At 39.0% G+C, this 27,978-nt stretch overlaps 2 protein-coding genes across 2 annotated transcripts; one reads left to right on the top strand and one right to left on the bottom strand.

Moving 5' to 3' along the window:
• Positions 1-21: 21 nt before the first annotated feature.
• TMEM41B (transmembrane protein 41B) lies at positions 22-27,588 on the bottom strand. Its single transcript, XM_081314670.1, has 7 exons — positions 27,323-27,588; positions 15,644-15,761; positions 13,662-13,790; positions 12,643-12,736; positions 9,487-9,591; positions 5,314-5,452; positions 22-4,608 (listed from the first exon to the last, which is right to left on the bottom strand). The coding sequence occupies exons 1-7, from the start codon at positions 27,426-27,428 to the stop codon at positions 4,439-4,441; spliced, it is 861 nt and encodes a 286-aa protein (XP_081170796.1). The 5' UTR covers positions 27,429-27,588; the 3' UTR covers positions 22-4,438.
• LOC308663864 (uncharacterized protein) lies at positions 19,783-20,577 on the top strand. The gene has a single exon (XM_081320635.1). It carries the CDS (start codon positions 20,034-20,036, stop codon positions 20,283-20,285), a length of 252 nt encoding a protein of 83 aa, XP_081176761.1. The 5' UTR covers positions 19,783-20,033; the 3' UTR covers positions 20,286-20,577.
• Positions 27,589-27,978: the final 390 nt, after the last annotated feature.

Here is a 27,978-nt window from a genome sequence, read left to right as displayed (position 1 = left end):
AGTAGAAAGGCATGTTTATCTTTTTGTTTTGAGGTGATGGGCCCAAGGGCAAGATCATGCATGTAAAGACCTTCCTCCAAAAAATAAACATATAAAAACAATCAAAATGGCCATTCTCACTTGCAGAAGTACAAAGGACTTACAAGATTGGGATGTTTGGCCATTCTTATTTTAGGATGCTATCAAAGGATTGATGTATTGCTGCCTCTCAACATATGGAGCCCTAATTTTATACCAAAAAAATAGATCAGACAAAGATAAAACCAACAGAACAAATCAGATAAAAATAAGACATGCAGAATAAAAATATGCAGAAGAGCCTCTTCAGATGATTCAGTGGATGCAATATTCTTTTTTGTGCTGCTCTGTAATAGTATACGCAGAAAAAATGCTGCTGTCATCTTTTTACATTCAAGAGAATGTTAGCTGCTCAAAATCTTTACAGCAGTAAAATAACACAATTTTGTTTTAATCCTTGTAGCTTTTGTGTTCCAAACCAGGCACTTTTGCTGTTCTTTTGTAATGCCTGATAGGAAGACTAACTGAACAATGGAAATTCAATCCTCATTGTCAGTCTTCTCAGCCACAAAGAGAGATGGCTAAGAAAGGCTGTGAAAAAGAAAGCTTGCTGTGATTATTGAGTCAATAGCTTAACTATTTTAATTATAGTTTATTTTAAAAAATTATTTAAAAATGTTATGTATTATGAACTGCAAAGAGTTATTAAAACCTAAACAAACCAATTCAAGCTATACAATATCCCGAACAACAAAGACAGAATATATTATTGCCTCTGTATTGGCAGAATTCATCAAGAACATTACACTTATTTCCCAGTAAATACAACTGTAAACATTTAACTTGACTAAAATAATTCATATCAAATTCATGGCATTAATTATACATTTTCAGACGTACCTGAACCAATCTCTTAAAAGATCTAAGCAGTACAAAATTCTAATTGCCATAATACTGCATGTACTGCTGAAAAAAGTTGCAGCAGTGAATTGAAAGGAAACTATACTTGAGAAAGTTAAGCATATATTCTTAGAAATTTACATATAATCCTGCAGTAAAAGAATTCAGTACATATTATAAAAAGTGGTAGAATGCTCTTCCCACATTCTTACATTTCAAGGACTCCACTGAAAATAAGGCCGTTTTCAAGATGGCCAGGGCGTGGAGATTGCAGAATCCTGTATTTTGCATACATACATATTAATAAAAATTCACCAAGGATTAAACAATTGCTACTTCAGGTAGTCTCAAGTAATTTCAGTCTAATAAAGCACTTACTTAGGTCTATTTTTTAAAAAAAAACAACAAGATTATCACTACAATCTGGATTAGGTCTGAATAAATTCCATGTTCCATCTCTTCAGTGAAAATTAACTCCAACTCATTCTTTCTGAATTATTAAATTAAAACAAATACTTTGCTACCATAATTCAAGTGTTAATTTGGCCTTTTGTATATCAGATTGCTGGTCAGTCATCTTGAAGGTTTCAGGTTATTTTATTCTTAAATTGTCCACATTCTCCCACCTATTATGCTAGTCTCAACTTATAACTATTCAGTGAGCGAAGTTACAACGGCATGGGAAAAAGTGACATATGACCATTTTTCACACTTATAATGGTTGTGGTACCCCCAGTGTCATTTAATCAAAATTTGAATGCTTGGCATGTATTTATAACAGTTACAATGTCCTGGGGTCATGTGATCACCTTTTGTGACCTGACAAGTCACTGGGGTAGCCAGATTGATTTAACAACCCTGTTAGTAACTTAATTTTGGTCACCATACTACAAAAAAGTTGCTGAGACTTTGGGAAAAATTCAGAGAAGAGCAGCTAAGATGATCAAAGGCCTGGAGACTAAAACATATGAAGAACGGCTGCAGGACTTGGGTTTGGCTAGTCTAAAAAAAAGAAGAATCGGGTGACATGATAGCAGTATTCCAGTATTTGAGGGGCTGCCACAAAGACAAGGGTGTCAAACTATTCTCCAAAGCACCAGAGGGTAGGACAAGAAATAATGGTTGGAAACTGACCAAAGAGAGAAGTAACCTGGAATTAAGGAGAAACTTCCTGACAGTGAAGACAATTAACCAGTGGAACAACTTGCCTCCAGAAATCATGGGCACTCCATCACTGGAGATTTTTAAGAAGAGACTAGACAGTCATTGTCTGAAATGATATAGGTTCTCCTGCTTGAGCAGGGGGCTGGACTAGAAGACCTCCATGGTCCCTTCCATCTCTATTCTATTCTATTAATAACTGTGATTCACTTAATAAATGTGGCATGAAAGGTCACAAAAAGGGGCAAAAATGACTTAATTGTCTTGCTTAGCAATGGAAATTTTGGGCTTAATTGTGGTCGAAGATCAAGGACTACCTGTAAACCACCACTAACATTCTAAAACCTGAAATTGAAGCATAGAGTATTACAGCTGCGCCTTCAACAAAGTAACGGAATGCCTTTTATTCAAAACTGAATAAATTTTAGGTGAGTTGGGAAACAAGTACTAATGGCATGTCATTCAGACAGAAAAAGTACACATAGGCATATAGGAATGGAATAGGTCCTACACAGGCCAATTATATTATTTGTAGTAATTAGATGCCATGTTGTGTTCGGTGGCTGTATGGCTTGATTGGTTGACACTGTGATCATTTTACAGTTGTAAACTGCCTGCAGTCTTAGAAAGCAGGTGGTATAGAAATCTGGGTATTAAAATGTAATTTCTTGTACACTTGCTTTACGTATTGGCTTTGTTTCAGAGACGGTCAAAGAAAGTTGGTTTTGCTTGTATGATCTGTAAAACTTTCATTTGATTGCATATATCTACAGGTGGTCCTCATTTAATGACTGCTCATTCAGCAACCATTCAAACGTACAATAGCATAGCACTGAATGAGTGATAGCTGCAAGTGCTGTGGCCACTTGATCACAATTTGTGACCTGCCCTGTCAGCTTCCCAGAATCGAATCAAAGGAAAAGCCAATAGGAAGCCATGATCATACATGGTTCTCACTAAACAATGGCAACCGAAACTGTTGGAACTGCTATGTGTCATGGTCACATGGTTTTTCAATGCATGACATCACTTAATAGAATTTCCAGTTTCAATTAGTGTCATTAAACAAGGATTATTTGTAATAAAATTAAGCGCACGGAACAATCAGTATTAGATATAGAGGCATGGTTGAGCGATATTCTGAAGTAGAACAGTATATTAGATCTCATAGATGCAGGAAAAATATTCCATGACAATAATAATTCAGCAAAATGTATCATTACTTTTGAAAGTAAAATGCCTGAAGAGTACTTAAAATTCAAAAGTCAATCTTCATTTCATTTTTAATACGATACTTTTCCATTTGAAAAAGGATACATCATATTAGCAAGGCCTATTTACAAAATATACAATTTCTGCAGGTTAATTTTTGCCCAGTGAATAACACTTCTTCTATTGCAGTCTGAAATATATTCATACTTAGGCACTTCTCATTCATTTCAACTGCTGGGTAAAATATGACTGAAGGAATCTGGGCTTTAAGGGGAACTTGGAATATCTTTGGTTTTTTAGATTCAAGCAATTCATTGAATTTTTACTTAGCCAAATTGTATTTGTAAGTTTTAAAAATGGTGCTACACCTGGAAACTTTAATAAATCCTGCCACCCAAAAGAAAATGACTGCAAAATAAAAGGCCATTCCTACATATTTTCCTACAAAACCACCACTATAAAATGTATTCTGATGACTGTTGCTTTTTGACAGACAAGTAATAACAATTTCATTAAATTTTAGCCAAATAACTGAAATACTCACAAAGATAGGAATATTAAAAGTAGTATTTTTATGTACCATGATAAATTAGCTCCATTTCAAGAAAACAAAAAAATAATATCCTAGAGTTAAATCATTCAATCTTTTACAAAATGAACAAAAAACAAGGACCCAGAAATTTCTGAAAAACACTGGTCAAGCCACCTAATCATGTGTTCAATGAAGACTTTATGCATAAAGAAATGATGCAGTCTCTTTACTCCGTTGGGATTATAGAATTCATTGTGCAATTTGTAAATTTCTTAGGATTCAGTGATGAGGAAAAGATGGGAGAAACAAATAATTCATATTAAATGATCAAAAAGAAATCAAAGCATAAATTCAGATTCAATATTTTAGATTAAAATTGACAATGCCTCAGAATTCTTCAAAAGGTGTGGTTCACCTTAAAATTTTCTTCCAGCTGTAGATTTTGTCCCCTCCCCCCGCCCCCCATAAATATAACCGAACAAAATTAAAAGATCTAAAAATTTCAGTGTCTCTTCAGCTTCCTCTTACTAAGTTATTTAACATCCATTAGAAAAGGAATCACAGAAGTAGAGCGGATCCTGAGATGAAATGGAAAATGAAGATCCAGGTTGATCCTTATGCAAATTTTTGTTTAAGTTTATTCTGGAAAAGTGCTGGTAGAATGGACAGAATTGCTAGAATCATAAGGATAAAGACTGAGTTCCAGGAAACAGCTTCACCTGCTGTAGTAAGTTGATAAAGTGTAGTTCCAGCTTTAATTGCTACAAAAGATGGTGGCGCAACACCTGGAAACAAAAGGTAAAAATGTTTTGGTTAGAAATTATAAATAGCTTCAATACAGAGAATCACACTTTTAATATTAGCAAGTGACCGTTATTTTATCTAAGCCAAAGCAGTCATAACAGAAAATGTAGGCAGCTATGTTAAATTCCTGTGTATATCCTTTTTATAGCAAGGGAATACAAGATGTTATGAAACCAGCATCCAAAAAAGATTGCCTTGCATATACAAGTTAGAGCAGATACTTTGGTTTTCAAACTTGTATGCCACCTGACCCCCAATAACTCTCATAGGTGGCATACATATTACTTAACAAAATAATGAATGAATGTAAGTAATAAGTAGAAACCCTGAAAAATTTGTATCAGTTGGCTAAATGAATTAGGTTAAGTGAACTACAATTTCCACATCCTGGGCACAAAACAAAAAACAATAAAAAAGACAGGTCTCCATTATGTTATCTACCCACCTTATTTCAGAGATTCAAAATAGATTTTTGTGGAAAATGTAAAATTTTAACACTGATGCTGCTGGTCATTTGTTTATACATATGCTTGTATCTATAAACAATTCTCATAAAAAAGATCAAAATATGAAAATTATCCAAAATTTCTATAATTGGCCCAACAGATGGCACTATGCACTAATAAATCATGCATACAAAGAAGCATGTATATTTTAAAATCTTAAATATTAAAAAGAATTCTTACCAAGAAAAGTACCAATAAAAAATACTTTCAATGGCACATTTATTACAGGAGAAGTTATATTGATGAACCAATTAGGAAGGAAAGGAGTGATTCTCAAAAATATTATGTAGTTAATGAGATGTTCCCTGTGTCTTTCAACCTGTGGGACATAAGAATACTTAATTAAAATAATCTTGCTTTGAAATTCAGCAGTTTCATCTTAGCCAAGTAATAAATCCCATTACTGGAGCTCAGGAGTATTAGCCTTTGTGTAATGAAATCAATACCAGCCACATAAAAGGGAAATATCAATGACATCGGCAACATAAATTTCTAGAGAGTAAAACACAAAAAGATTAATGCCATACATACTTTGGTAGCAGGATGAAAGCTTTCACATTTCACAGAATTCCTAATTTGCCAATGAAAATGTCTTGTTTTTCCAGGTTCCAGTTTGGCGTGCGACGAGACGGGTAGAAGAAGCCGGTACACCAGCTTCCCAGCCCGATTTCGTTCTGCCCGGCGACCCTAAGGGGTCGGAAAGTTGCCCTGGAGGGGCAATGAAGAAGGAGGGATGTTTCAGGAGTCCGGACCAGATGGCAATCGGTCCAGGCGGACTGAAGAAACCCTCTGAAAGGACGGAGGAAAGGCTGCTGGGTTCGCCCAGGCAACCCAAGTTGTCACCAGCCGGAAGAAAAGGAGCTGCGGCGCTCCGTCAAACAGCTGACTGTCAACAGCGTGCTGAAACTGGGTGAGCCAGTTCTTTTTTCCTTTTCCTTCTGGAACTACAATTAAAAATGTTGACCCCCCCCCCCGATTGTGAAGAGCTAAAAAAAGTAAAAACCCCAGAAGGACTAGAGGAGAAAGTCAAAGACGGCGAGCAACTACAAGTGGGAAGGCTTTTCAAGGAATACAAAAGATCTCTTAAAACTGAACTCAGATTGATTCAAAGAAAGACTACTTAATTTACAAGAGGTGGAAAAATCATTTTTAGCTATAATTCTAAGAGTAAATAAGGTATAAAGAACTTTAAAAGGAAAACTTTGTAACAACTTTTTGAAACCAGACATTGACTAAACAGCATATGAGGACATCTAGTGGTGAAAGACGATATTATAGTAACACCAAACAATAAAGAAAATCTCAGTGTGTGTGATCTTGAGACAACACCTGTTCTAAACGAAGTCCTTTTGTGTGAGTTTTTAAGTGAAAAGACTCTTCATAACTAGAGTTGTTGACTCTGGATATAACTAAAACAGAAATTATTCGAAGACAGCGAATATTTTACATCTGAAACTCAACTGGAGGAGTTGGATTTGGCCTAAAGAAATTGGCTTGTTTTTTCCTGGCTGGATTTTAACCTAAGACAGTTGGCTTTTTTCCTCTTTTTTTCTTGTTGCTTGCTTTATTCTGTTTTCTCTCTTTGAGATATTGAATTTAGCCTAAAGAAGTTGGCTATTACTTTAGTTTTTTCTCTATTTATTTTCAGTCCTGCCATTTTCTCCATACTGTTCTATCTTTCCCAAGAGATTAGGAATCATCTCCAAAGGTTCTTCTAAAATAAACACCAAATCATCAGCAAATGCTTGTAATTTATATGTTTCACCTTTTATTTCTATCGCTTGTAATTTATATGCTTCACCTTTTATTTCTAATCTTTTAACTTCTGTATCTTGTCTAATATTTCTATTTAAAACTTCCAGAGTGAAAATAACAGTGAAGATAGTAGGCATCTTTGCCTTGTGCCTTTTCTTATCTCAAAGTTCTCCGTATAGTCTCCATTCACAATCGCTTTCGCTCGTTTATTGTATATCGTTTTTATCATATTTATAAAATTCTGTCCAAAAGTCCATTATTTGTAAGTGTTGAATCATAAATTGCCAAGAAACATTATCAAATGCCTTTTGGGCATCCAGAAATACTAGTGCCATTTGTTTTCCTGGATGCAATTCATAGTATTCTAATACATCCATTACCACTCTTAAATTGTTTTTAATTTGTCTCTTTGGTAAAAAAACAAAAAACACCATTCTGATCTGAATGTATAAATTCAGTTAAATATTCAGTCTCTCTGCCATTATTTTGTGCAGTAATGGTTAAAAACCTTACAGATAAGCAACCCCCCCCAAATATCGGGAAAGACAGAATTACAGATAGTTAACAAGGTTAAATATCTGGGGATACAGTTAACAGCAAGATGTTCAATGATAAAAGAAGATAATTACACAAAATTATTGACTCAAATAAACTGGATTTGGAAAAATAGAAAAATTTGCAATTGTCAATATTAGGAAGAATTGCCACAGTGAAAATGAATTTACTACTGAAAACTTTATTTCTATTTCAAATCATTCCTATAAATTTGTAGAATTTTTTTTTTGAAGATTTGAACTCACTAATTTTGAAATTTATTTGGCAAGGAAAGAAAGCTAGAATTAAGTGGAAATTGTTACAAGATGCTAAGGAAAAAGGAGGATTTGGCCTACCAGAGTTATCAACCATCTGTATTAACGTGAATAAAAGAACGGATAATTCTTAAAAACAAAAGGTGGTTATATCTGGAGGGCATGATTTACAATTGGGGTGGCATGCTTTCTTATGATATGGGAAAAATAGAGTTCATAAATATTTCCAAAATTATTATATAAGAAATGCATTGTTAACAACATGGGAAAAAATAAAAAGTAAAATATATTTTTAAATTCCAGGGTTGTTGGCAACTATGGAAGCATTTTTGCACCCAAATTTAGTGACTTTGAAAAAATCTGGACATATAGATATTTTCTAAACTCCGAAGGAAATTTAAAATCTAAACAAGAAATGGAAAATCAGGGTATTAACCTAACATGGTGGACACATTTACAAATGCAAACTAGATATGATAAAGATGTTAAAATGTATGGATTTTATAAGAAACAAACTGTGTTTGATAAGACATTTTTGACTTCGGATGAAAAATTAATAAAATGTTTAATTTTTTATTAACTTTAGAAATGGAAAGTGAACAAGTCAAAGAAACAATGATAAGATGGGCAAAAATTTTTTGGTTATAATATAGGATTAGGAAAATGGCAAAATTTATGGGAAAGAAACTATAAATTCACAATATCAACTTCCTATAAAGAAAAGTTATATAAAATGTTTTATAGATGGCACTTGCTACCAGCAAGATTAGCAAAAATGTTTAAAAATATGTCAAATAGATGTTGGAAATGTAAATAGTAAGTCAGGCACATATTATCAAGTTTGGTGGACATGTGATGAAATAAAGAATTATTGGAAAAAGATACATACTTGGCTAGAAAAGATGTTAGGAGAACATGTTGATTTTAAACCTGAACTTTTTAAATTAGGTATAATGCCAGAAAAGACTAATAAACAAAGCTTATACCTGACTTTGCATGTCACAACAGTGGCAAGAATTATATTTGTGTAACACTGGAAAAATGAAGGAATACCATCAGATGAAGAAATAATTAAAAAAATACTAGAATGCGCAGAGATGGACAGATTGACTATAAGACTGAAAGAAAAAGAAGAAACGGACTATTATCAAACCTGGGATTTATTTTACCATTGGCTGGAGGAAAGAAGAAAGGATTAGGAATTAAATATTAGCATGTAAACTCCCGACAGCATGTTGGTTGAAAAATTACTATTGTATGTATGGAAAAAATGAATTAAAAAACTTATATAAAAAACAGAAACGTGTTCCCAACAACTCCTGATCTGTCATTCATTGAAAGAAATATTCTTCCAACTGTTTTGAACATATTTAACCTTCAAACCTAAATATTATAACTGTTCTTAAGTCATGCCATCTGCTTGCTTGTTGATTAGAAAATCGGACTAGATGCTGAGATGAAGTAATGAAACTGTTCATATGATGGATCCTTCTTGCCTTTCCCCACCATTATTCTGTTCTGTCAGAACAATGAAAGCAAAGGGACCACAGATGCTGAATAATAGAAGGTAGGCAGAAACAGTATTAAAAAGCTAGGTAATTAGCAGGGCTGCTTCATGCCAAAAACACACGAGTATTTCAGCTCATGTGAGACACATTATCACTCCTTAATACTATAATCAGTTATAGGAATAAACTAGCTTTTATGACCAGAAATAGGAAAAAAATGATGAGATATCCTGTTACTAATTTAATTATTCAGGATGTATGTTCCACCAGAGTGACCTTACCTGTTTTGACCATTTTACTGCTTTCTCTGTTAAATATCTATATACAACTGGTCTTCCAACTAAATATGATAGCATATAACAAAAGGAAGCTCCAAGTCCAGAGCACTGCAAATAAATAGAAAAGCTGTATCTTACATAGAGATACTCAATTTAATGTAATTAATATGCAACAATGATTTCTAACTAAATTAAATAAATTTCAAAATAATACAAAAATTTGATGTGTACATTTAAAATTGCTCCTTCTTTGGTTTAAACTGTATGAAAAGTTTAAAATGCAAGTCTGGGTTTGATTGCATGGAAAAAAGACTCTAATACACAAAAACAAAACAGATAGTAGCAGCACATTTTTGAAAACAGAAAAACCCTGAGAATGCAACACACTATATTCCTTGCATCTGAACATTTTTAAGGTGGGCACCAAGCAAGCAAGTAGAAAGAGAGCACCCAAAGTAACTATCATCATTATGGAGGCAAAATTCCTAACAGCTAGTTATGTTAATTCTAAATGTGATGGTGAAACTTGTAATAGTGTAGAAAAATTCAGTGAACAAGTTTCAATGAGGGAGTAATTCTCAAATAATGTGGACTTCAATTATCTGAGCTGTGCCCAGAACTAAATGTATTTATTACTGGGCTAGGCAGTTCTAAAAGTAAAAAAAATAAATAAGTTTCTAGTCTACATTTGCAAGAAAAAGTATGTGAACCCTTTGGGATTACATGGAGTTTTGCATGAATTGGCCATAAAATGCGCTCTAAATGTCATGTAAGTCACAACAATAGAAAAACACAGTCTGCTTAAAATAATACTACACAAACATTAGCTGTTGTCATGTTTTAATTGAACATAAGATGGAAACATTCACAGTGCAGGGTGGAAAAAGTATGTGAACCTTTGGACTTAATAACTGGTTGACCCTCCTTTGGCAGCAATAACCTCAACCAAACGTTTCCTGTAGTTGCAGATCAGACCTGCACAACGATCTGGAGTAATTTTGGACCACTCCTCTGCACAAAACTGTTTCAGTGTAGCAATATTCGTGGGATGTCTAGTGTGAATCGCTCTCTTAAGGTCATGCCACAGCATTTCAATCGGGTTGAGGTCAGGACTGTGACTGGGCCACTCCAGAAGGCGTATTCTGTTCTGTTGAAGCCATTGTTTTGTTGAATTACTTGTATGCTTTGGGTCATTGTCCTGTTGCATCACCCATCCTCTGCGGAGCTTCAGTTGTCGGACAGATGGTCGTACGTTTTCCTGCAAAATGTCCTGAAAACTCTGGAATTCATTTTCCCATCAATGACAACAATCCGTCCAGGCCCTGAGGCAGCAAAGCAGCCCCAAACCATGATGCTCCCTCCGCCATGTTTTACAGTGGGGATGAGGTTTTGATGTTGGTGTGCTGTGCCTTTTTTTCTCCACACATAGTGTTGTGTGTTTTTCCCAAACAACTCAATTTTGGTTTCATCTGTCCACAGTATATTTTGCCAGTAGTGCTGTGGAACATCCAGGTGCTCTTTTGCAAACTTCAAACGTGCTGCAATATTTTTTTTGGACAGCAATGGCTTCCTCCGTGGTGTCCTCCCATGTACTCCATTCTTGTTTAATGTTTTCCTTATTGTAGATGTGTCAACAAAAATGTTAGCATGTGCCAGAGATTTCTGTAGGGTTTTTAGCTGACACTCTAGGATTCTTCTTTACCTCATTAAGCATTATGCGCTGTGCTCTTGCAGTCATTTTTACAGGACGACCACGCCTAGGGAGAGTAGCAACAGTGCTAAACTTTCTCCATTTGTAGACTGTCTTACCGTGGACACATGAACATCAAGGCTTTTGGAGATACTTTTGTAACCCTTTCCAGCTTCATGCAAGTCAACAATTCTTGATCGTAATTCTTCTGAGAGCTCCTTTCTGCGAGGCATGGTTCACATCAGACAGTGCTTCTTGAGACCAGTAAACCCAAAACAGGTGTGTGTTTTTAAAGGGCAGGACAGCTGTCAGCAACACATCCAATATCATCACACTGGAGTCAAGGTTGGCTCACTCCTGGCTCCAATTAGCTCTTGGAGAAGTCATTAGGCTAGGGGTTCACATACTTTTTCCACCCTGCACTGTGAATGTTTCCATCTTATGTTCAATTAAAACATGACAACAGCTAATGTTTGTGTAGTATTATTTTAAGCAGACTGTGTTTTCTATTGTTGTGACTTACATGACGTTTAGAGCGCATTTTATGGCCAATTCATACAAAACTCCACGTAATCCCAAAGGGTTCACATACTTTTTCTTGCAACTGTAGCTAAAACATTCAATTTTTTAAGTAGCTTTGCAAGAAACACATTATAGTAACCTAACCTTTATCTTACCAAACTATCAGTAACCAGAGAAGATATTTTTCTTAGGAAGTCTTTTTAGCTAAGGGTGCTTTATAAATGTATGATGTTGAAAGATGTGAATTTCTACTCAATCCAAACAGTTTGATCTAAAATTCTTTGACAGAGCTTGCTACACTATCGCAATTTATATTTCTGTAACGTTCGGGCTCAATTAATGCAATCATTATACTGCTGTATGTTTTCCAACAGTTTAGGAAAGGAGCATATGGTACAGTATATTTACCAATTTTGTGGTAGCTATATTCTTTGCTCATTTGCTAGAGAATTCAAGCCTCTTTTAAACTGTAGGATAAAGCCCTGTATTTGTGAGTATATTCATGTTATAAACCTTAGCAGGTCTTATTATTCAAATCATATTTGTGGCAGGTTTTCGACAATGATGATGATTAGTCAGGCATTTTTACCAATAACTATATATTTTTGAAGCCTTCCTGAAAAAATGATATGGAAAATGACTTTTCAAAGTTTTTAAGAGATATTTTAAAAGAACCAGATGTTGGTTGTGTTCAATATTATTTGCAATAGTTATTTCTATGTTATTACCGAGTTAACATTTTGAATTGCATTTCTTTTACTTTAAATAGATTTGAATTCCCTAGGAAGCATTTAAAAAGTACAAAAAGGACAAATATATTCCCATGCCATTCATTAGGTAAGAATAGACTTGATATTTTGCACTATTCACATACTCGGCTTTTCACAATAGCTTAAGTATTTTTTTTAAAAAAGAAAGCACATACTACCTTTGCAATAAATACTTACCAGACAAACAAGAAATAGAGCTAATGGAAAAGGATAAAGAAATCCTGAAAGTATACTCAAAAATATAGATCCAGGAATAGCAAATGTTTGCAGGCTAGATGGTGAGTCTAGTTAAGAACAAATTTCGATAAATTAATGAACAAATGAGACCAGTATAATCCTATAGATTACTGAAGGGTAGACATGTTTTCAACTATAAAAAATTAAAATGCAAGACAAAGTTTTAAAAAAGTATTTCCTGAATAAGCAGTAATAAATTTTCATTTAATATTCTGTATGACAGATGCAACAGTCTGAATCACAATCTAAAATCCAAGTAGAGATTGCAGTTGAATTCATATACATTTTTTAAAATAAAGATTCATCTGTCAAAAAACTGCATCTCTTATCAACTCATAATAGACCTGTTCACTTAATGACCACATGATCTGCTTTACAATCACACTTGCTTTACGATCATCGTAAAAAAGGTCATAAAATTTAACTGGGTCAGGTGGTGTCTCAATTTATGACCGCAATTCTGTGTTCCATTGAGGTCATAAGTCAAGGACAACCTATAAAGGACAAATACTTATTAGTAGTATCTGTAAGGCTTAAGGTATTTCTTTCATCCATTAAAGTCAATGTGGAATTCTTGATGTTCACTGAGCTGGAAGGTATTTCATTACCCAACTAGGTAACATCATTAGTTTGATTGAATGAGGGGTTTGCTGCATTGGTGTTTTCTTGCCAGTTTTGATGGGAGATACGATTTCCTCCTTAGAATATTGTTTTCTGCTTGATGTTGATCCCTGCTTATCTGAATGTTGGCTGCTGAAGGGGATCTATTTTTTTGTTTCTTTCCTGGGTTTTTTACGGTCATTGTTTTCATCTGGTATGTTAATATGGTTTGTCTCTATGCATCTATTTCACTCTTTCATCTTAGAGGTGAAACCATAGCATTACAAGGATTATTAATATATTATTAATATATCATATCACATTCCACAGCAACTTGTATATATTTTTAGAAAGGATACAAGACATAGGTAGCAAAATAAGCCACTAATACTTGAACATAGAACGTCTCCTTGTACTTAGAGAGTACTTTTCCTAAGGCTTTAGCATCATCCATATCTCTAGGAACTTTTATACATTCTCTCTCCTCTCTGCAGGGGAATAACAGAAAATGTTATTAATAGATATAGTGAACTCTTGCCTCCAGTCAACAAAAAGTGTACTACATATAAACTACCATGATATTATAATTCCCAGTTTTTAATGAAAGCTTTGATCCCATTGTACCAATTTTGCATCACTCAATTCATGTAACTAATTCAACAATCCAACATCAAATCTTGCTAGTCTTCTTGTATAGTCACTGCAATGTTTACTTCAGAAATCATTAGATTGTTTTAGATGAACAAAGTATTCCAACTTAATTTTCTGGCAATTATTAGTCAATTTCAAAATCATCATTCTAAACAAGGTTCCAAAACAGATTTCACCAAAAAAGTCTCAAATTCAATTATTTTCATCACTGCATAGCAGACAAAGAATTGAAAATTTATGTCTATCCTATTAGATCTGATGGGATTAGCAAATGCTCTGAGAGAGAACTTGGTCTCATGCCATATGGGGCTTTAAAGATAATAATCAGTACCTTGAATTGCACCCAGAAGGAAACTGCGAGCCACGGCAGCTCACTCAACAGGGATGTCACGTGGGCAAACCTAGGAGCATCCAACACTGGTCATGCTACTGCATTCTGGACCAGTTATAGCTTCTGGGGGATCTTCAAAGGCATGGACAACACTTTGCAGTCATCCAGATGGAAAGTGACCAAGGCATCATTATGAGCAGCATCTTCCCAGCCCAAGAAACGGTGCAATTGGCCCACAAGGCAAATCTGTGTAAAGGTCATCCTATCTATTGAGTAGGGGCCATGAGCCCAGGAGGAACCTCAAAGTACGCATCAGTTCAGTCTGGGGAAGAGCAACCCTGCCCAGAGTCAAAGCTGACATATCAACAGACCCTGGGACTCAAAACCCAAAGCCACTCAGTCTTGACAGGATTGAGTCAAAACTGTTTCTATCCAGACCCCCAAACCTCCAGATGTTTAGACAGCAGTGCAACAGTATAATATGCATAGCTCAGGGTAGAGAGGTGTAACTGTGTACATCAGAATAATGCTAATACTGCACCCTGTGCTATCAAATGACCTTGCCCAATAGTTTCATGTAGATATTTATTTTTATTTTATTTATTTATTTATTTTAATCCCATTTCTATCCCGCCCTTCTCCGAAGACTCAGGGCGGCTTACAATTTAAGCACAAACCAATGTGCTTAGCAATAGCAATATTAAACAGAAGATGCAAGAGACTCAAGTTCTCAGGCACCCCCACATTACAGGGGCATAGGGTTCAACCTCTCCCTCCCCACCAACACCCACCGGAACTGGCTATGGAGAAAGGAGAAGCACAACTGCAATGCAGTGCCTTCTACTCCCAATGCCCATAGCCAGTACAGAAGGATATCACAACTGATAGATTTGAAAGCCACTGAGAGATCTAGGAGAGCCAGAATTTTACACCACCCCTCTTCCTGGGTCCCTCAAAAGTCATCTGCAAATTGTGTGTTCAACCCAAGGATAGTTTCTTAATCAGATTATCTTTGTGCTATTTGAACTTTCATCCACTTTACTTACAAACTGGACCTTTTAAATCTGAATTAGCAAGGATGCAGGTAATCAATATAAACCTATCTCACAATAATTTTTACAGTTAACATACATATTTTACCATTTGAAAGAAGTATTATCTGCAAATAATTACAGTATAATAATTTGCTAACAAGAGAAAACTAAATGTAATTTGTTGGGATTTTTTGAAATTAATAATACGTTATGCTTTTCCATCTTTTTTCCATCTTTTAATACCTCACAAGACCTTACATAACTTCTCTAAGCATGTATAATTACAGATGTTAGAAATGGAATGAATTCTTTGTGGTATACTTACTCACTAAGTTGGGGAAAGTTTTTATATACCATCAACATAACAGAAGCAGCTGTTAAGAAGATGGACACTAAGATGAGGAGTGACATTCGTGCAGATCCACCTTCTTTATGTGCTTTTCCTGAAATGCAATGAAAGTGAATTAATTTATTTTATTTTTATATTTGTATCCTGCCTTTATTATTTTTGCTAATAACTTAAGGTAATGAAGATGTCCAACACCAATTCCTCCTATTTTCCTCACAACCCTGTGAGGTGGGTTGGGCTAAGAGAGTGTCAGCCCAACCCACCTCACCCAAAGTCACCCAGCTGGTTTTCATGGCTAAGGTTGGACTTGAACTCATGGTTTCCCGCATTCTAGCCTGATGCCTTAACCACTAGAATCTATTCTAGACCATAAACTTACTTGAGGAATTGCAGTGAGAAGGGACACTGAGAATATACACAGATTTCTCTAGGATTATAATCCAAGTTACATTTGGAAATATATATGAAATCAAACTGAGGAGACAAAATGCAACATCAAGTTTTATTAAACGTAATTTAATGAATGTAAAATTATGTATGTAATGTAAAGAGACAAAAGGGAGCTGAAATCCAAGCTGAATTTTCGCCCCCGCAAGTGAAGAGGCAGCACAATAAGGTAAGGAGTCCAGGCGCCTCACAGGGTGTGGGGGAGCCCTTTGAAGACTTGGTGCAGGCTGCTTAGGAGGGTCTTTCTGCTCAAGGGCTGAAAATCCTGCTTGATTTTGGCAAGGAAGCTTTTTAGACTCTGAGTGGAGAGACAGTGGGGTAAGGAGCACAGGATGCCGGGGGGGTGGGTGGGTTACAAGGCCCAGTGCAGGCCACATGCAAGTGTCTCTTTGCTCAGAGGTTGAAAATCCTGATTAGATTTTGGGAGGGAGAATGTTCAACTCCTAAGCAAAGAGGAACTTGTATAGGACGTTAGCCAGGCCTTCCACAGTCTCCTCCACCCAACTGAGGCACCCTGTGCTGCTTACCTGGAACTCTGTCCACTTAACAGGCCCTGAGATCACTTAAAAACTGGAACCAAGAGTGCCAGGACTGCAGTAGTTGAGCAAACCAATCATGTGACATCTCACTTAACAATCCCACTTCTGCTTCTATTTATTTATTTATTTATTTATTGATGGGATTTATATCCCGCCCTATCTCCCGAAGGACTCAGGGTGGCTAACAACAAAACATATAATAAGTACAGAAATCAAGATAAAAATGAAATTGAGAACATCAGTGCAATAAATTAAAATTAGAGAATTTAAAAAAATGAATTAAAAATACTAAATATAAATTAATTAAAATGCCTGTTAGTCTAGGTCAGTCTGGTGGAACAGGTGTGTTTTGAGGCCGCGGCGAAAGGATTGGAGGTTTTTGGCCATCCGAAGCTCAGGGGGGAGCTGATTCCATAGGGTTGGCGCTCCCACAGAGAAGGCCCTCCCCCTGGGGGTCGCCAGCCGACATTGCCTAGCTGACGGTACCCTGAGGAGGCCTTCTCTGTGTGAGCGTACTGGACGATGGGAATTTGTTCCCGGCAGCAGATGGTCCTGCAAGTATCCTGGGCCTAAGCCATGTAGGGCTTTAAAGGTAAGTACCAGCACCTTAAATCTCACCTGGAGGGCAACTGGTAGCCAATGCAGCTCACGCAGGAGGGGTGTAATATGGGAGTATCGGGGAGCTCCCATCACAACCCGTGCAGCTGCATTCTGCACCAGCTGAAGCCTCTGGGTGGTCTTCAAGGGCAGCCCCATGTAGAGCATTACAGTAATCAATACGGGAGGTAACGAGTGCGTGGGTGACTGTACGTAGGGCATCTCAGTCCAAAAAGGGGCGCAATTGGTATATAAGACGAATCTGTGCAAATGCCCCCCTAGCCACGGCTCCAATGTGATCTTCAAAACTGAGTCGTGAATCTAGGAGGACGCCCAGATTGCGTGCTCTATCAATGGGAGGTAACATCTCTCCTCCTACAGTCAGAGATGGAACCTCTTGGACTAAACGAGATGACGGTATGTACAGCCACTCAGTCTTGGCCGGGTTGAGTCGAAGCCTGTTTTCTCCCATCCAAATCTGTACCGCTTCCAGACAACGGGACATCACATCGAGGGCATCACTGGGTTGGTTCGGGGTGGAGATGAATAGCTGGGTATCATCAGCATATTGATGATATTTCACCCCGAAGCTACGGATGATCTCTCCCAGCGGCTTCATATAGATGTTGAACAGGAGGGGCGAGAGCACCAGCTTCATATAGATGTTGAACAGGAGGGGCGAGAGCACCGAACCCTGAGGCACTCCACAATTAAGAGGCCTAGGGCTTGACCTCTGCCCTCCTGCCAACACCGTCTGCGAACGGTCCGAGAGGTAGGAGGAGAACCACCGCAGAACGGTGCCTCCCACTCCCAGCCCCTCAAGACGACGCAGTAAGATACCATGGTCGATGGTATCAAAAGCCGCTGATAGATCTAATAGGACCAGGACAGAGGAATAACCTCTATCTCGGGCCCGCCAGAGATCATTCACCAGCGCGACCAATGCCGTCTCCGTGCTGTGCCCTGGTCTGAAACCCGATTGGTACGGATCTAGATATTCAGCTTCCTCCAGGTTCAAAGGGAGCTGTCGTGCCACCACGCTCTCAACGACCTTCGCAAGGAAGCGAAGGTTGGAGACAGGACGGAAGTTGTTTAAAACAGCTGGGTCCAGTGCCGGTTTCTTGAGGAGGGGCCTTACCACCGCCTCTTTCAAGGCAGCAGGGAAGTACCCTTCACTCAGTGAGGCATTGATAACTGCTAGGAGCCAGCCTCGTGTAACCTCCCGAGATGCATAGACTAGCCAGGAGGGACACGGGTCCAACAAACATGTGGCGGCACTTAGTTTCCCCATGATCTTGTCCACTTCATCCGGAGTCACAGGATCGAACTCTTCCCAAATGTACTCGGCCAACTTCATCGTTTTCCTCTCGTTAGATACTGCCCAATCAGAGTCGAGACCAGCCCGAATCTGAGCAATTTTGTCCACCAGATATTTACTAAATTCCTCAGCCCGTCTATGTAGGGGGTCCTCTCCCGTCTCTTGACTAAAAAGGGAGTGGACCACTCTAAATAGGGCGGCAGGGCGATTATCTGCGGACGCAATGAGGGTGGTAAGTCAGCAATTACATATTATATGCAGTGGGCAGTTATTGTTCTATAAAATCCTTAATTCTAATGCTAAAAAGAAAAAGATTTTGAAATCTGGAGAACAAAAGTTGGGGAGCATAAAATAAAACAAATCCCTTATTACTGATATCAGGGCACTCTTTTTATGGACTCAAGTAGTTGGTGCTCTTATTATCACTCAAAAAAATTTCAATGATCATTAATCAAAATAATGTATTAGATATGTAACAGTACCCCCTTACAGAGCCACTTACCAAATTGCAATTTCAATAAATGAACTGAGTTACCAAGAAGGGACAATTCCCTGAAATACCATATGTGTTTCTGGCCATACTACCGTATTTTCCGGCGTATAAGACGACTTTTGAACCCCTGAAAATCTTCTCAAAAGTTGGGGGGTCGTCTTATACGCCCGGTCGTCTTATACGCCGGAAAAAAAAAACAAATCAGTCGAGCGTACTTTCTTGCAAAGCCGGCGCGGCTCCGGGACACGGCTGGGCGGGAGCGTCGGGCGGCTCTCCCCACGCGAAGCTTTGCAGGTAACTCGCGGGCTAGGGAGCGGCGCCCTCTGCACGCCCGCGGACCCGGAGCCGTGGCGGAGAGGCGCTTTTTCCCTTTCCCTTCATGGGGGGTGTGTGCGCCTCTCCAGGGACTGCTGGGTGGGCTGTGTGAAGCCGAGCGGCGCTTCCCGTGCAAGTGGCTCGGCAGAGGCGCTGGGAGAGGCCGGGGAGGAGAGGGGCGTGCCTGTGCTGAAGGTTCTCCCGGAGCCTGGCCTGGGGCGGGGGCTAGGGAGCGGCGCCCTCTGCACGCCCGCGGACCCGGAGCCGCGGCGGAGAGGCGCTTTTTCCCTTTCCCTTCATGGGGGGTGTGCGCCTCTCCAGGGACTGCTGGGTGGGCCGCGTGAAGCCGAGTGGCGCTTCCCGCGCGAGTGGCTCAGCAGAGGCGCTGGGAGAGGCCGGGGAGCGAGGCGGGCTGGCGCACAAAGGCAAGAGGGGCGTCCCTGTGCTGAAGGTTCTCCCGGAGCCTGGCCTGGGGTGGGGGCGGCGCCCCCTGGGCCTGCTTTCCCCCTCTGGCCCCGCTCCTCCCCCGTGCCTGCCGCTCTTCTCGGCCTGGCTTGGGGCTGCGGCTGCTGGCCCCTTGTTCCGGGAAGCCCCACGAGGAACCATGTGGCTTTTTGCAGTTCTGAAGGTATAGGCTTAGCTTCCTGTTTGGCCAAGATGTGCGACAAACCGGATCTTTCGGAGGTCGAGAAGTTTGATAAGAAAAAGCTGAAGAAAACGAATACGGAAGAGAAGAACACGCTTCCTTCCAAGGAGAGTAAGTATTTGGGGCGGGGCCTTCCAGCAGCTGCAACATTCGAGCAAACTCGCATGGGGCAAAGAGGGAAGGAAGGAGACTTGGGGAGCCTAACTTTTGGGGACCAGCAACTTGGGAAAGCTGTAGCCTCAGGCTGTGCTTTCTCTGCCTAGAGTTGAGCCCTGCCCAACTCCACTACAGTGGGAACTGGGCATCGGCCAGTCAGTCTCTGGAAGTCCAGGAGCAGCTGGCAGATGAGTGGCCCTTAGAGGGTCTCTGCCTTTGCAGGGACTCTTTCCTGCTTGTTATGGGATCCTCCTGCTGAGATGGGCTTCCTTCCGGACTCACCTGTCACCAGCACCGCTCTTCCCCCCGCAGGGATGCGCTTCTGCCGGGCGGTGCTGGCCGAGACGAGCCAGCAGGCAGCCGCCGTGAGCGCGGTGCTGAGGGGCAGCGGCAGGACGGCCTGGCCCAGCGCCTACAAGACGGCCAGCAGCCCCACGCGCACGCGCAGCCGCCAGCTCAGCAACAGGTCTGAGCGCGGGAGCCGCACCGCCAGGCTGCCCAGGAAAAGCAGCCACACCGAGAGGCTGCACCCCCAGGCCAGCTCCATGAGGGGCAGGGCGGGAAGCCGGCCGGGAAGAGGGACCGGGAGCCCGGGCCGAGCGCACCTCGGCCGACGGTGAGAGGGAAGCGGCACGTGAGTTCTAAAAAAGAGGCTGCGGGCGGAGCTGCCCTGCCCTGCGCCGAATGGGATAAGTTCAAGGCCTGGGGGGGAAGCAGGAGGGGCGCCGGCCGTGGCGGGGTGGCGGCTGCCCTCCGGCGCTGCCTGCCGCACGGGAAACGCTGCGCCTCGGGGGCTGGCAGAAGCACGGGAGCAGCGAGAGGGCCGGCGGGGCCAGTCGGGCCTTCGCCTCCTCTGCGACGGACAGGGAGGGCAGGGCATGTAAGTATTTTCCGGCGTATAAGACGAAAAACCTTGAAAAACTTCTTAAAAGTAGGGGGTCGTCTTATACGCCGGGTCATCTTATACGCCGGAAAATATGGTATATTAAAATCACATAACTATTTCCATATTATTTATTGCCCTATTTCCACTTCTGCCTATACAGAAAATTTTTGAAGCCGCTCTTAAAGGAAAAATTACCCTGTCCCAATTCAAATAAAATTGAATATTTGATTAATTTAAACAAGGAAAGTTAGTTAAGGAAGCTGGCAAGTTTTGCTTGAGAGGCTGTTAGAAAATGATTTTCGTGAAAGTTCTTTTTATTTTCTTTATAATCCCTATTCTATAATGCTCCGAATGTTTTACTTATGTCTATATATTTTAATGTATTTTTTGGGTGGAAACATGGAAGAGGCCTTCATCCTGCAGTGGATACAAAATGGCTAATATAATAATGTATTTTAGAGGGCCAGTTTGGTGCAGTGGTTAAGCATCAGACTAGAAATTAGGAGACTTGACTTCTACCGTAATCCTGCCTTAATCATAAAGCCAATTGGATGAGCTTAGATTCTCATCCCCTCTCAGCCTAGGAAGAAGGCAATCTTGTCTTCACTTCCAAAAATCTTGTTAAGAAAATTGCAGAGACTAATCTAGACCGTCAGCATGAATCAGTCAACACTGTCTCAAAGGCACACACGCACACACACAAAGCATTTTAATTAAGATTGGTTATTATTTTATTTGACTTCTGCATTTTTTGTTAATTCCTATATTGTTGACTCGCAGTTAAACCAAAAATAGATTGAACTGAATTGAATTATAAAAGTTAGTGTGTCTGGTTTTACACAGGCTGCATGAGGCCAGCCAGTACGGGTGGGTAATTCATGATTTTTTAGTATGATATGTCAACCCAGCCAGTTGTGTTTAGTAATGTTTTAAAAACCTTCATAATTAAGAAAACCAAGCATCTTATGTTAGCACTTCCTTTCTCTATAATGATCATATTTAACATATATGACAGCAATCACATAAAATAAACACTTCACTTACTGTACTATTCCAATACCATCAATATTAAAACAAAACTTGAGTTTAAAACTGCTATGCAAATTCTGTATTTTAAAAAGTTAAAAGTTTTATTACATTTTTTCCTTGCCCAAATATCTGTAATATTGATAATATATGTACTTTATAGCACAAGTTTTAAAATGCTAAGTACCACAGAACGTAGTATACTATTCCGGATGTTGATGAGTTAATGATTTATAAAGTTTAACTCCAATTATCCTTACATAACGAACATAGATTGCTTAACACTCTGCCTCAGCCTCAGGCTCCTCTTGTTACTTTTGGCTTCCTAGATGAAATAAGTTGTTCCCTTGACAATTTGCTGGAGTTCCTTCTAGTGAAGCCTTTCTTGGAATCCTCTATTTCCTCCTTAAAGCTTATTATTACTTCACAGATCTCATCAGCCACCATCTTTGGTCACTTTAGAAGTTTAGAAGGTTCTCTGTCCAGCTCTCAGATCTTTCAACTATCAGTTATAATTTTCCTCCAACTAACAAAAGCCTATCCAAAATGATTTATCCATTCAGTTTTTAAATTTTTTACACAGCAACAAAATCCAGTTTTTGTCCTGTAGTATCATTTCACTGGGTTGCAGATTATAACCATTATAAAACATACAAAAATAAAATATATCATTTCTTCACATATACATACATAGGTACTCAACACTATTCCATATTATGGTAAAAATTGGATGCAATACAGAAGAGAAAGAATAATAAACAAAAGAATTTAAAGGTAGAAAATTAGAAAAAAGAAATGTAACCAGATTTGTGTAGTACTAAAGATTGCAAGCCACTTCATTCAACAACTAGAGTGGTATATAAACCTGTAAAATAAATTGTTTATACTAACATTATTATGGTTGGCTGCACAGTTAGCCAGATATTTAGACTGGATTTCGTATTTTTGCCCAATTATCAAATACTTTCCAAGGACCTGGGATAGGAAGTTGTTTAATATTATTAAAGGTATCATTGCAGGACACAAGCTGTTCCAAGTAAAGCTGCCTTTTGCAAATATATTATTATTAAAGTTATGTTCTGCCCAACTTCCAACAATTCTGGGCAGTTAACAAATGATGAAAACCTGACAATAAAAACAGAAATAATCAGAAAAGTGTAGAGGTGACAGAATAATAAACTGGGTGGCTACAAAACAGAAAAAATCTGTTAAAAAGAGGCTTAAGTCATCCCTACAAGAGGCCTGATAAAAATCAATGACTACACAGTATCTCTTTATATTTATACAGTTAGTCCTTGACTTATGACCACAATGAAGACTGCCTATTACAGTCGTAGTTTGTGACAATTGTAAAACAGATCATTGTGTGACTGACCTGTTTTTACTACTTTTTTGCAGTTATTGAGTCACCATGGTGATTAAATGAATCCATGATCACAAAGGAAGCCTATTGTTCACTGTGACATTTTTTTGCCAAAAACCAGTCATGTGACTATAGGATGCTAGATAAAGGTAAAGGTTCCCCCGCACATGTGTGCTAGTCGTTTCCGACTCTAGGGGCCGGTGCTCATCTCCGTTTCAAAGCCGAAGAGCCAGCGCTTGTCCGAGGACACCTCCGTGGTCATGTGGCCGGCATGACTGGACACCAAAGGCGCACGGAACGCTGTTACCTTCCCACCGTAGTGGTCCCTATTTTTCTACTTGCATTTTTACGTGCTTTCGAACTGCTAGGTTGGCAGAAGCTGGGACGAGTAACAGGCGCTCACTCTGTTACGCGGCACTCAGGATTCGACCCGCCAAACTGCCAACCTTCTGATCGACAGGCTCAGCGTCCTAACCCACTGAGCCACCGCATCCCTTTTTAGGATGCTACAAGCAGTCATAAATGCAGGTCAGTTGCCGACTGCCTGAAATGCAGTCACATAACCATGGGTTGGGGGGGATGTCTGATGGAACCAGGTCAAAAGTACCTTGGAGGGAGATTTCCTTTGAACAGTCGCTAAGCTACTGGTTATAAGTCAAGGACTACCTGTATTTGCAAACCATCACATCTTCTACCATAGCAATACATCTCTTTTTCAGGATCTCTGTTCTCCATTCAGATATGACTTTTTAAATCTTTTCCGTCATTTTGATCTATTCACTTTTCTTAAATCTGTTTTGTAATTTGGTCCTCAATCATTCTCCCCCACATGACCAAATCACAATGTACTTGTTCCTTTACTCTTCACTCATTTTTGTATTCAGTTGTCATCCATTCATTCTTGACCTACAAACATTTGTGAACGTTTTTGAACTTTCAATATTTCTGCATAAATATGACCTAAAACATGATCTGATCTCCATCCAAGTCCTAAAACTAAATAAGAGCAACCTAATCAACCAAATTAGTTCAAAATTATACTGGTTTATGTATTTATTGAGGAAAAAGGAATTATATTTTAGGTCATATTTATGTAGATATATTGAAAATTCAAAGGTGTTCACAAACTGTTAAGCACCACTGTGCATCTATCTTTGTTTCGTCATGCACACTTCTTAAATAATCCATTTTCATTGCGTTCAACTTGCTGTTATGTTTTTCTGACATCCCCAGTGTGGGCAGAAACATGCTCTTATATAAAGCCTAGATTAGACGAAGTTACTAGCTTTAATTACAACTAAACCATTTTCAACATTCCTAAGGGCAGAACTGATCAGCTTGAGCACATATTGCCAGTGCGCCCCAAGCACAGGAAAAGCCCAAGTTTTACCCCTAGCAAACTTATATTGAAAACCAGGGTATCTATCTCATCTAAGCCTACTTTGCAATCTACCTAGACACAGGGATGTTTTTCCCCCCTCTACTGAATACTTAGTTCTTGCAGTTCTCTCTCACATGTATATACAATATATATTAACTCATACAGTGTGGCTGTAGTATTATTTATCCTTTTTATTATCTTCTTTACTTCCTTTTATTGGTATTATTCCCTCTGTTGATTTGCAAGTACACTGAGTACTTCTGTTGCAAAGACAAATCACATTTCATCAAATTAAGTATTCAATTCAATTCACACTATTCTCTGTATATCCCCAACTAGGAGGTATATGCAGTGTATTGGAACACAAAAAGCATACATTTTAAAAGATAAACGTGAATAACTATATAACATAAGTTGGAACAAATGTTTTGTATGGCTTAAAAGAAGGCTCAATTTAGGAGACGAGTGATGAGATCGCCCACTCAATTGATTTGTGTAATTTATTAGGCCTACAAGGTTGATAAGATATGACCAATGGTAGTTTTGTTTTTTGTTTTTCTTTTTCTAATGATAAGGATATTCTATGTATTGGAAAGTTTAGCTGGGATGATATATTTTTTTGTTAATAGAAGAGTAGATATAACTCTCGGTCTGTTTTATTTGCTTTTCACGATTTGTACTATGTGATTATATGGTTTGTGTCTTTAAACCCCTTGTCCCTTTCCCTATGTATTATTCTGTTGTCAATTTTACTGTAAATAATTAATAAAGATTATTTTTTTAAAAAAGCATATATAATCACATGGCTTCACCTGAGATCATGGTTTTGCCATCTGGTCTGAGAATCTGCTGGAGAGCTGCTAAGTGGTTAGAGATTTTAGGAAAATCAGTGGTACTTTCCCGCTGATTATGTTTTTAATACTTTTATCTGTAATGGCTTTGTGGCTATTTTTGATTTGTATTGTTTTCTGTTTTTTATCTTTGTAAACTGCTCAGAGACATGATAGTGAAACGGGCAACTATATAAATTTAATAAATAAAAAACATTAGTAGATACAATATCCATATGCTTTAACACTAGACAGAATGAATTGTTTATACATTAATAAAACAGGGCTATATTCAATAAATGAAGAAAGTGTGTTCCTATTTCTACCTTTAGAAATTTTTAAAAATATGGTAGTGCTTCCTCCCCTGTATGCCTAAGAAAGGCAGAATAAATTATCTCTAGCAAAGTTTACACCGTACATGTTTTTTAAATTACAAACTATAAAGACATAAATACCAGGGTCGCTGAGAAAGGAGTCAAAAAATACTGAAAATACATCATACCTGGACATCTTTTTCTGATGCAAGTATATAACATATGGCCATATTTATGCATAGCAAGACTTTAGATTTCAAAAGCTGTTCTTTCTAAAAGTTTCAATGATTGTTGATGGTGTCAGAGGCAACAATAAGGCTGATACAACATGTTCAGCATAATTAGATAAGACTAAATGGCTGAATTCAAGGATTCATAGAACACACTAAGCAAAATAAACAATGTTATGATTTTACACAGTATGGAAACTCACGCCTGAGCACTTCTGATGCCATATGATTATCATTACTTCAAAGCAAGTTACACAGAAGAATTGACTGAAACTGGCAAATCTTTTGTTCTCCATATGCAAGTGCAACTACATTATGACATGTTTCATTTGAATGGTAAAATATAGCTGATAGTTAAAAGTGAAGAATGCTCTCCTTTGCTCCTTAACTACATTGCTTTAGGCATCTCACATTCTGGAGACTCTATAACAAGTGGTAGGAAACCTTCATTCATCTAATACACTTTATACACTAAAATATGATTGGCTAGGGCAGTTTACAATTATGTATGCAGCAATTAACTTAATTTCAGTAGAACAAAATTAGCATGTTGCAGTGCAATAAACCACAGATTAATTAATTCCACAAATAAAGCCATGACGATGTTTACAAAGTCTGTGTAGGTTCATTCCATTAGATTTAGTCAACTGTTACTGCAATTACTCGAGTTAATTGCCCAACATCACCGACAGACATTTATGATGAGGAAACCTGGATGAAACCATGGGAAATTTTTTCTCATGCCACATCATGGATTCCCAGTCTGTATAATCTCACAAGGATAGTCACGGTTCCTGATTGGGCTCAGAGCCAGAACACGTTTTCAACTGCCGAGGTCAAATTGAAAACGTGTGAAATGCAGGCACACAGTATGACCTTGTCACCGTGATGCAGCGCCCCCCACCCCAAATAAAACAAGCCAGGACAAACGTAAAGCCTCGCCGTTCTCCTTGAAGCCCTGTGGATTGCTGCCTGGAAAGACCTGTTGTCATGTAAGTCACCTTTCTCTCCTCCTCATCCTACAATGCAAATCTATCACAGCCGGCTAAGACAGCCCAGCGGGTCCAACAAAGCCTGCTTCATTCCAGAAATACTCCACATTCCTCCTTCTTACCTGCAATCAACTGCTGATGCCGTTCCGAGGCAGCCTCTGCCTCCTGTAGCCTCTCCGCCTCCATCGTCTGCCCCAAGGCTGCCTGCTTCGAGCCCCGTTGAGCCATGCTCTCCTCGGCAACGGATCCAACCAACCACCGTCGCCGGCCGGCAACAAACAGGCCCGGATCTACCTTCTCCCGCGCCAAAAACCGCGAGAGGAGGCGGGGTCGGGGACGGCTCTTTCCTCCACGCCACCACCTCGCCTGATGTATTTGGCGCAGGCGCAGAGTTGCGTTCACCGCGGAGCTGATGTTGCTTTTCTCGCAATTTGGGTTGTGTTCCTCGGGTTGGGTTTGAGGGAGGCGCGCGTGGTGTTTCGCAAACTTGACCTTCTTCTGCGAAAGGCGTAGCCGAAGGAGTTGCGAGTTAACCGAAGTACTTGCGATAACGCAAGAATGTACAGACGTGCGTGTAATGGTGCTCTGAACCAAGGAGTGTTAAATTAGTCACGTATTCCCAACTTTTTAAATAAACGAAAAGCTGCGGTCTCTGGGGATGTGGTGATCAACAACTGACAGTATTTGTTTAAAAGCATTGCGATGTTGGCTGAATTATTTTTCTTTCTCTTCACCAAATATGGCTATAGTACAAACTTTCCTCCAGCATATTTAAAAC

This window comes from Vipera berus (assembly GCF_964194415.1).
Source record: "Vipera berus genome assembly, chromosome: 1".
Lineage (NCBI taxonomy): Eukaryota > Metazoa > Chordata > Lepidosauria > Squamata > Viperidae > Vipera > Vipera berus.
Note: the sequence above shows the minus strand (reverse complement) of the source record. Positions and strands in the feature narration are given on the sequence as shown.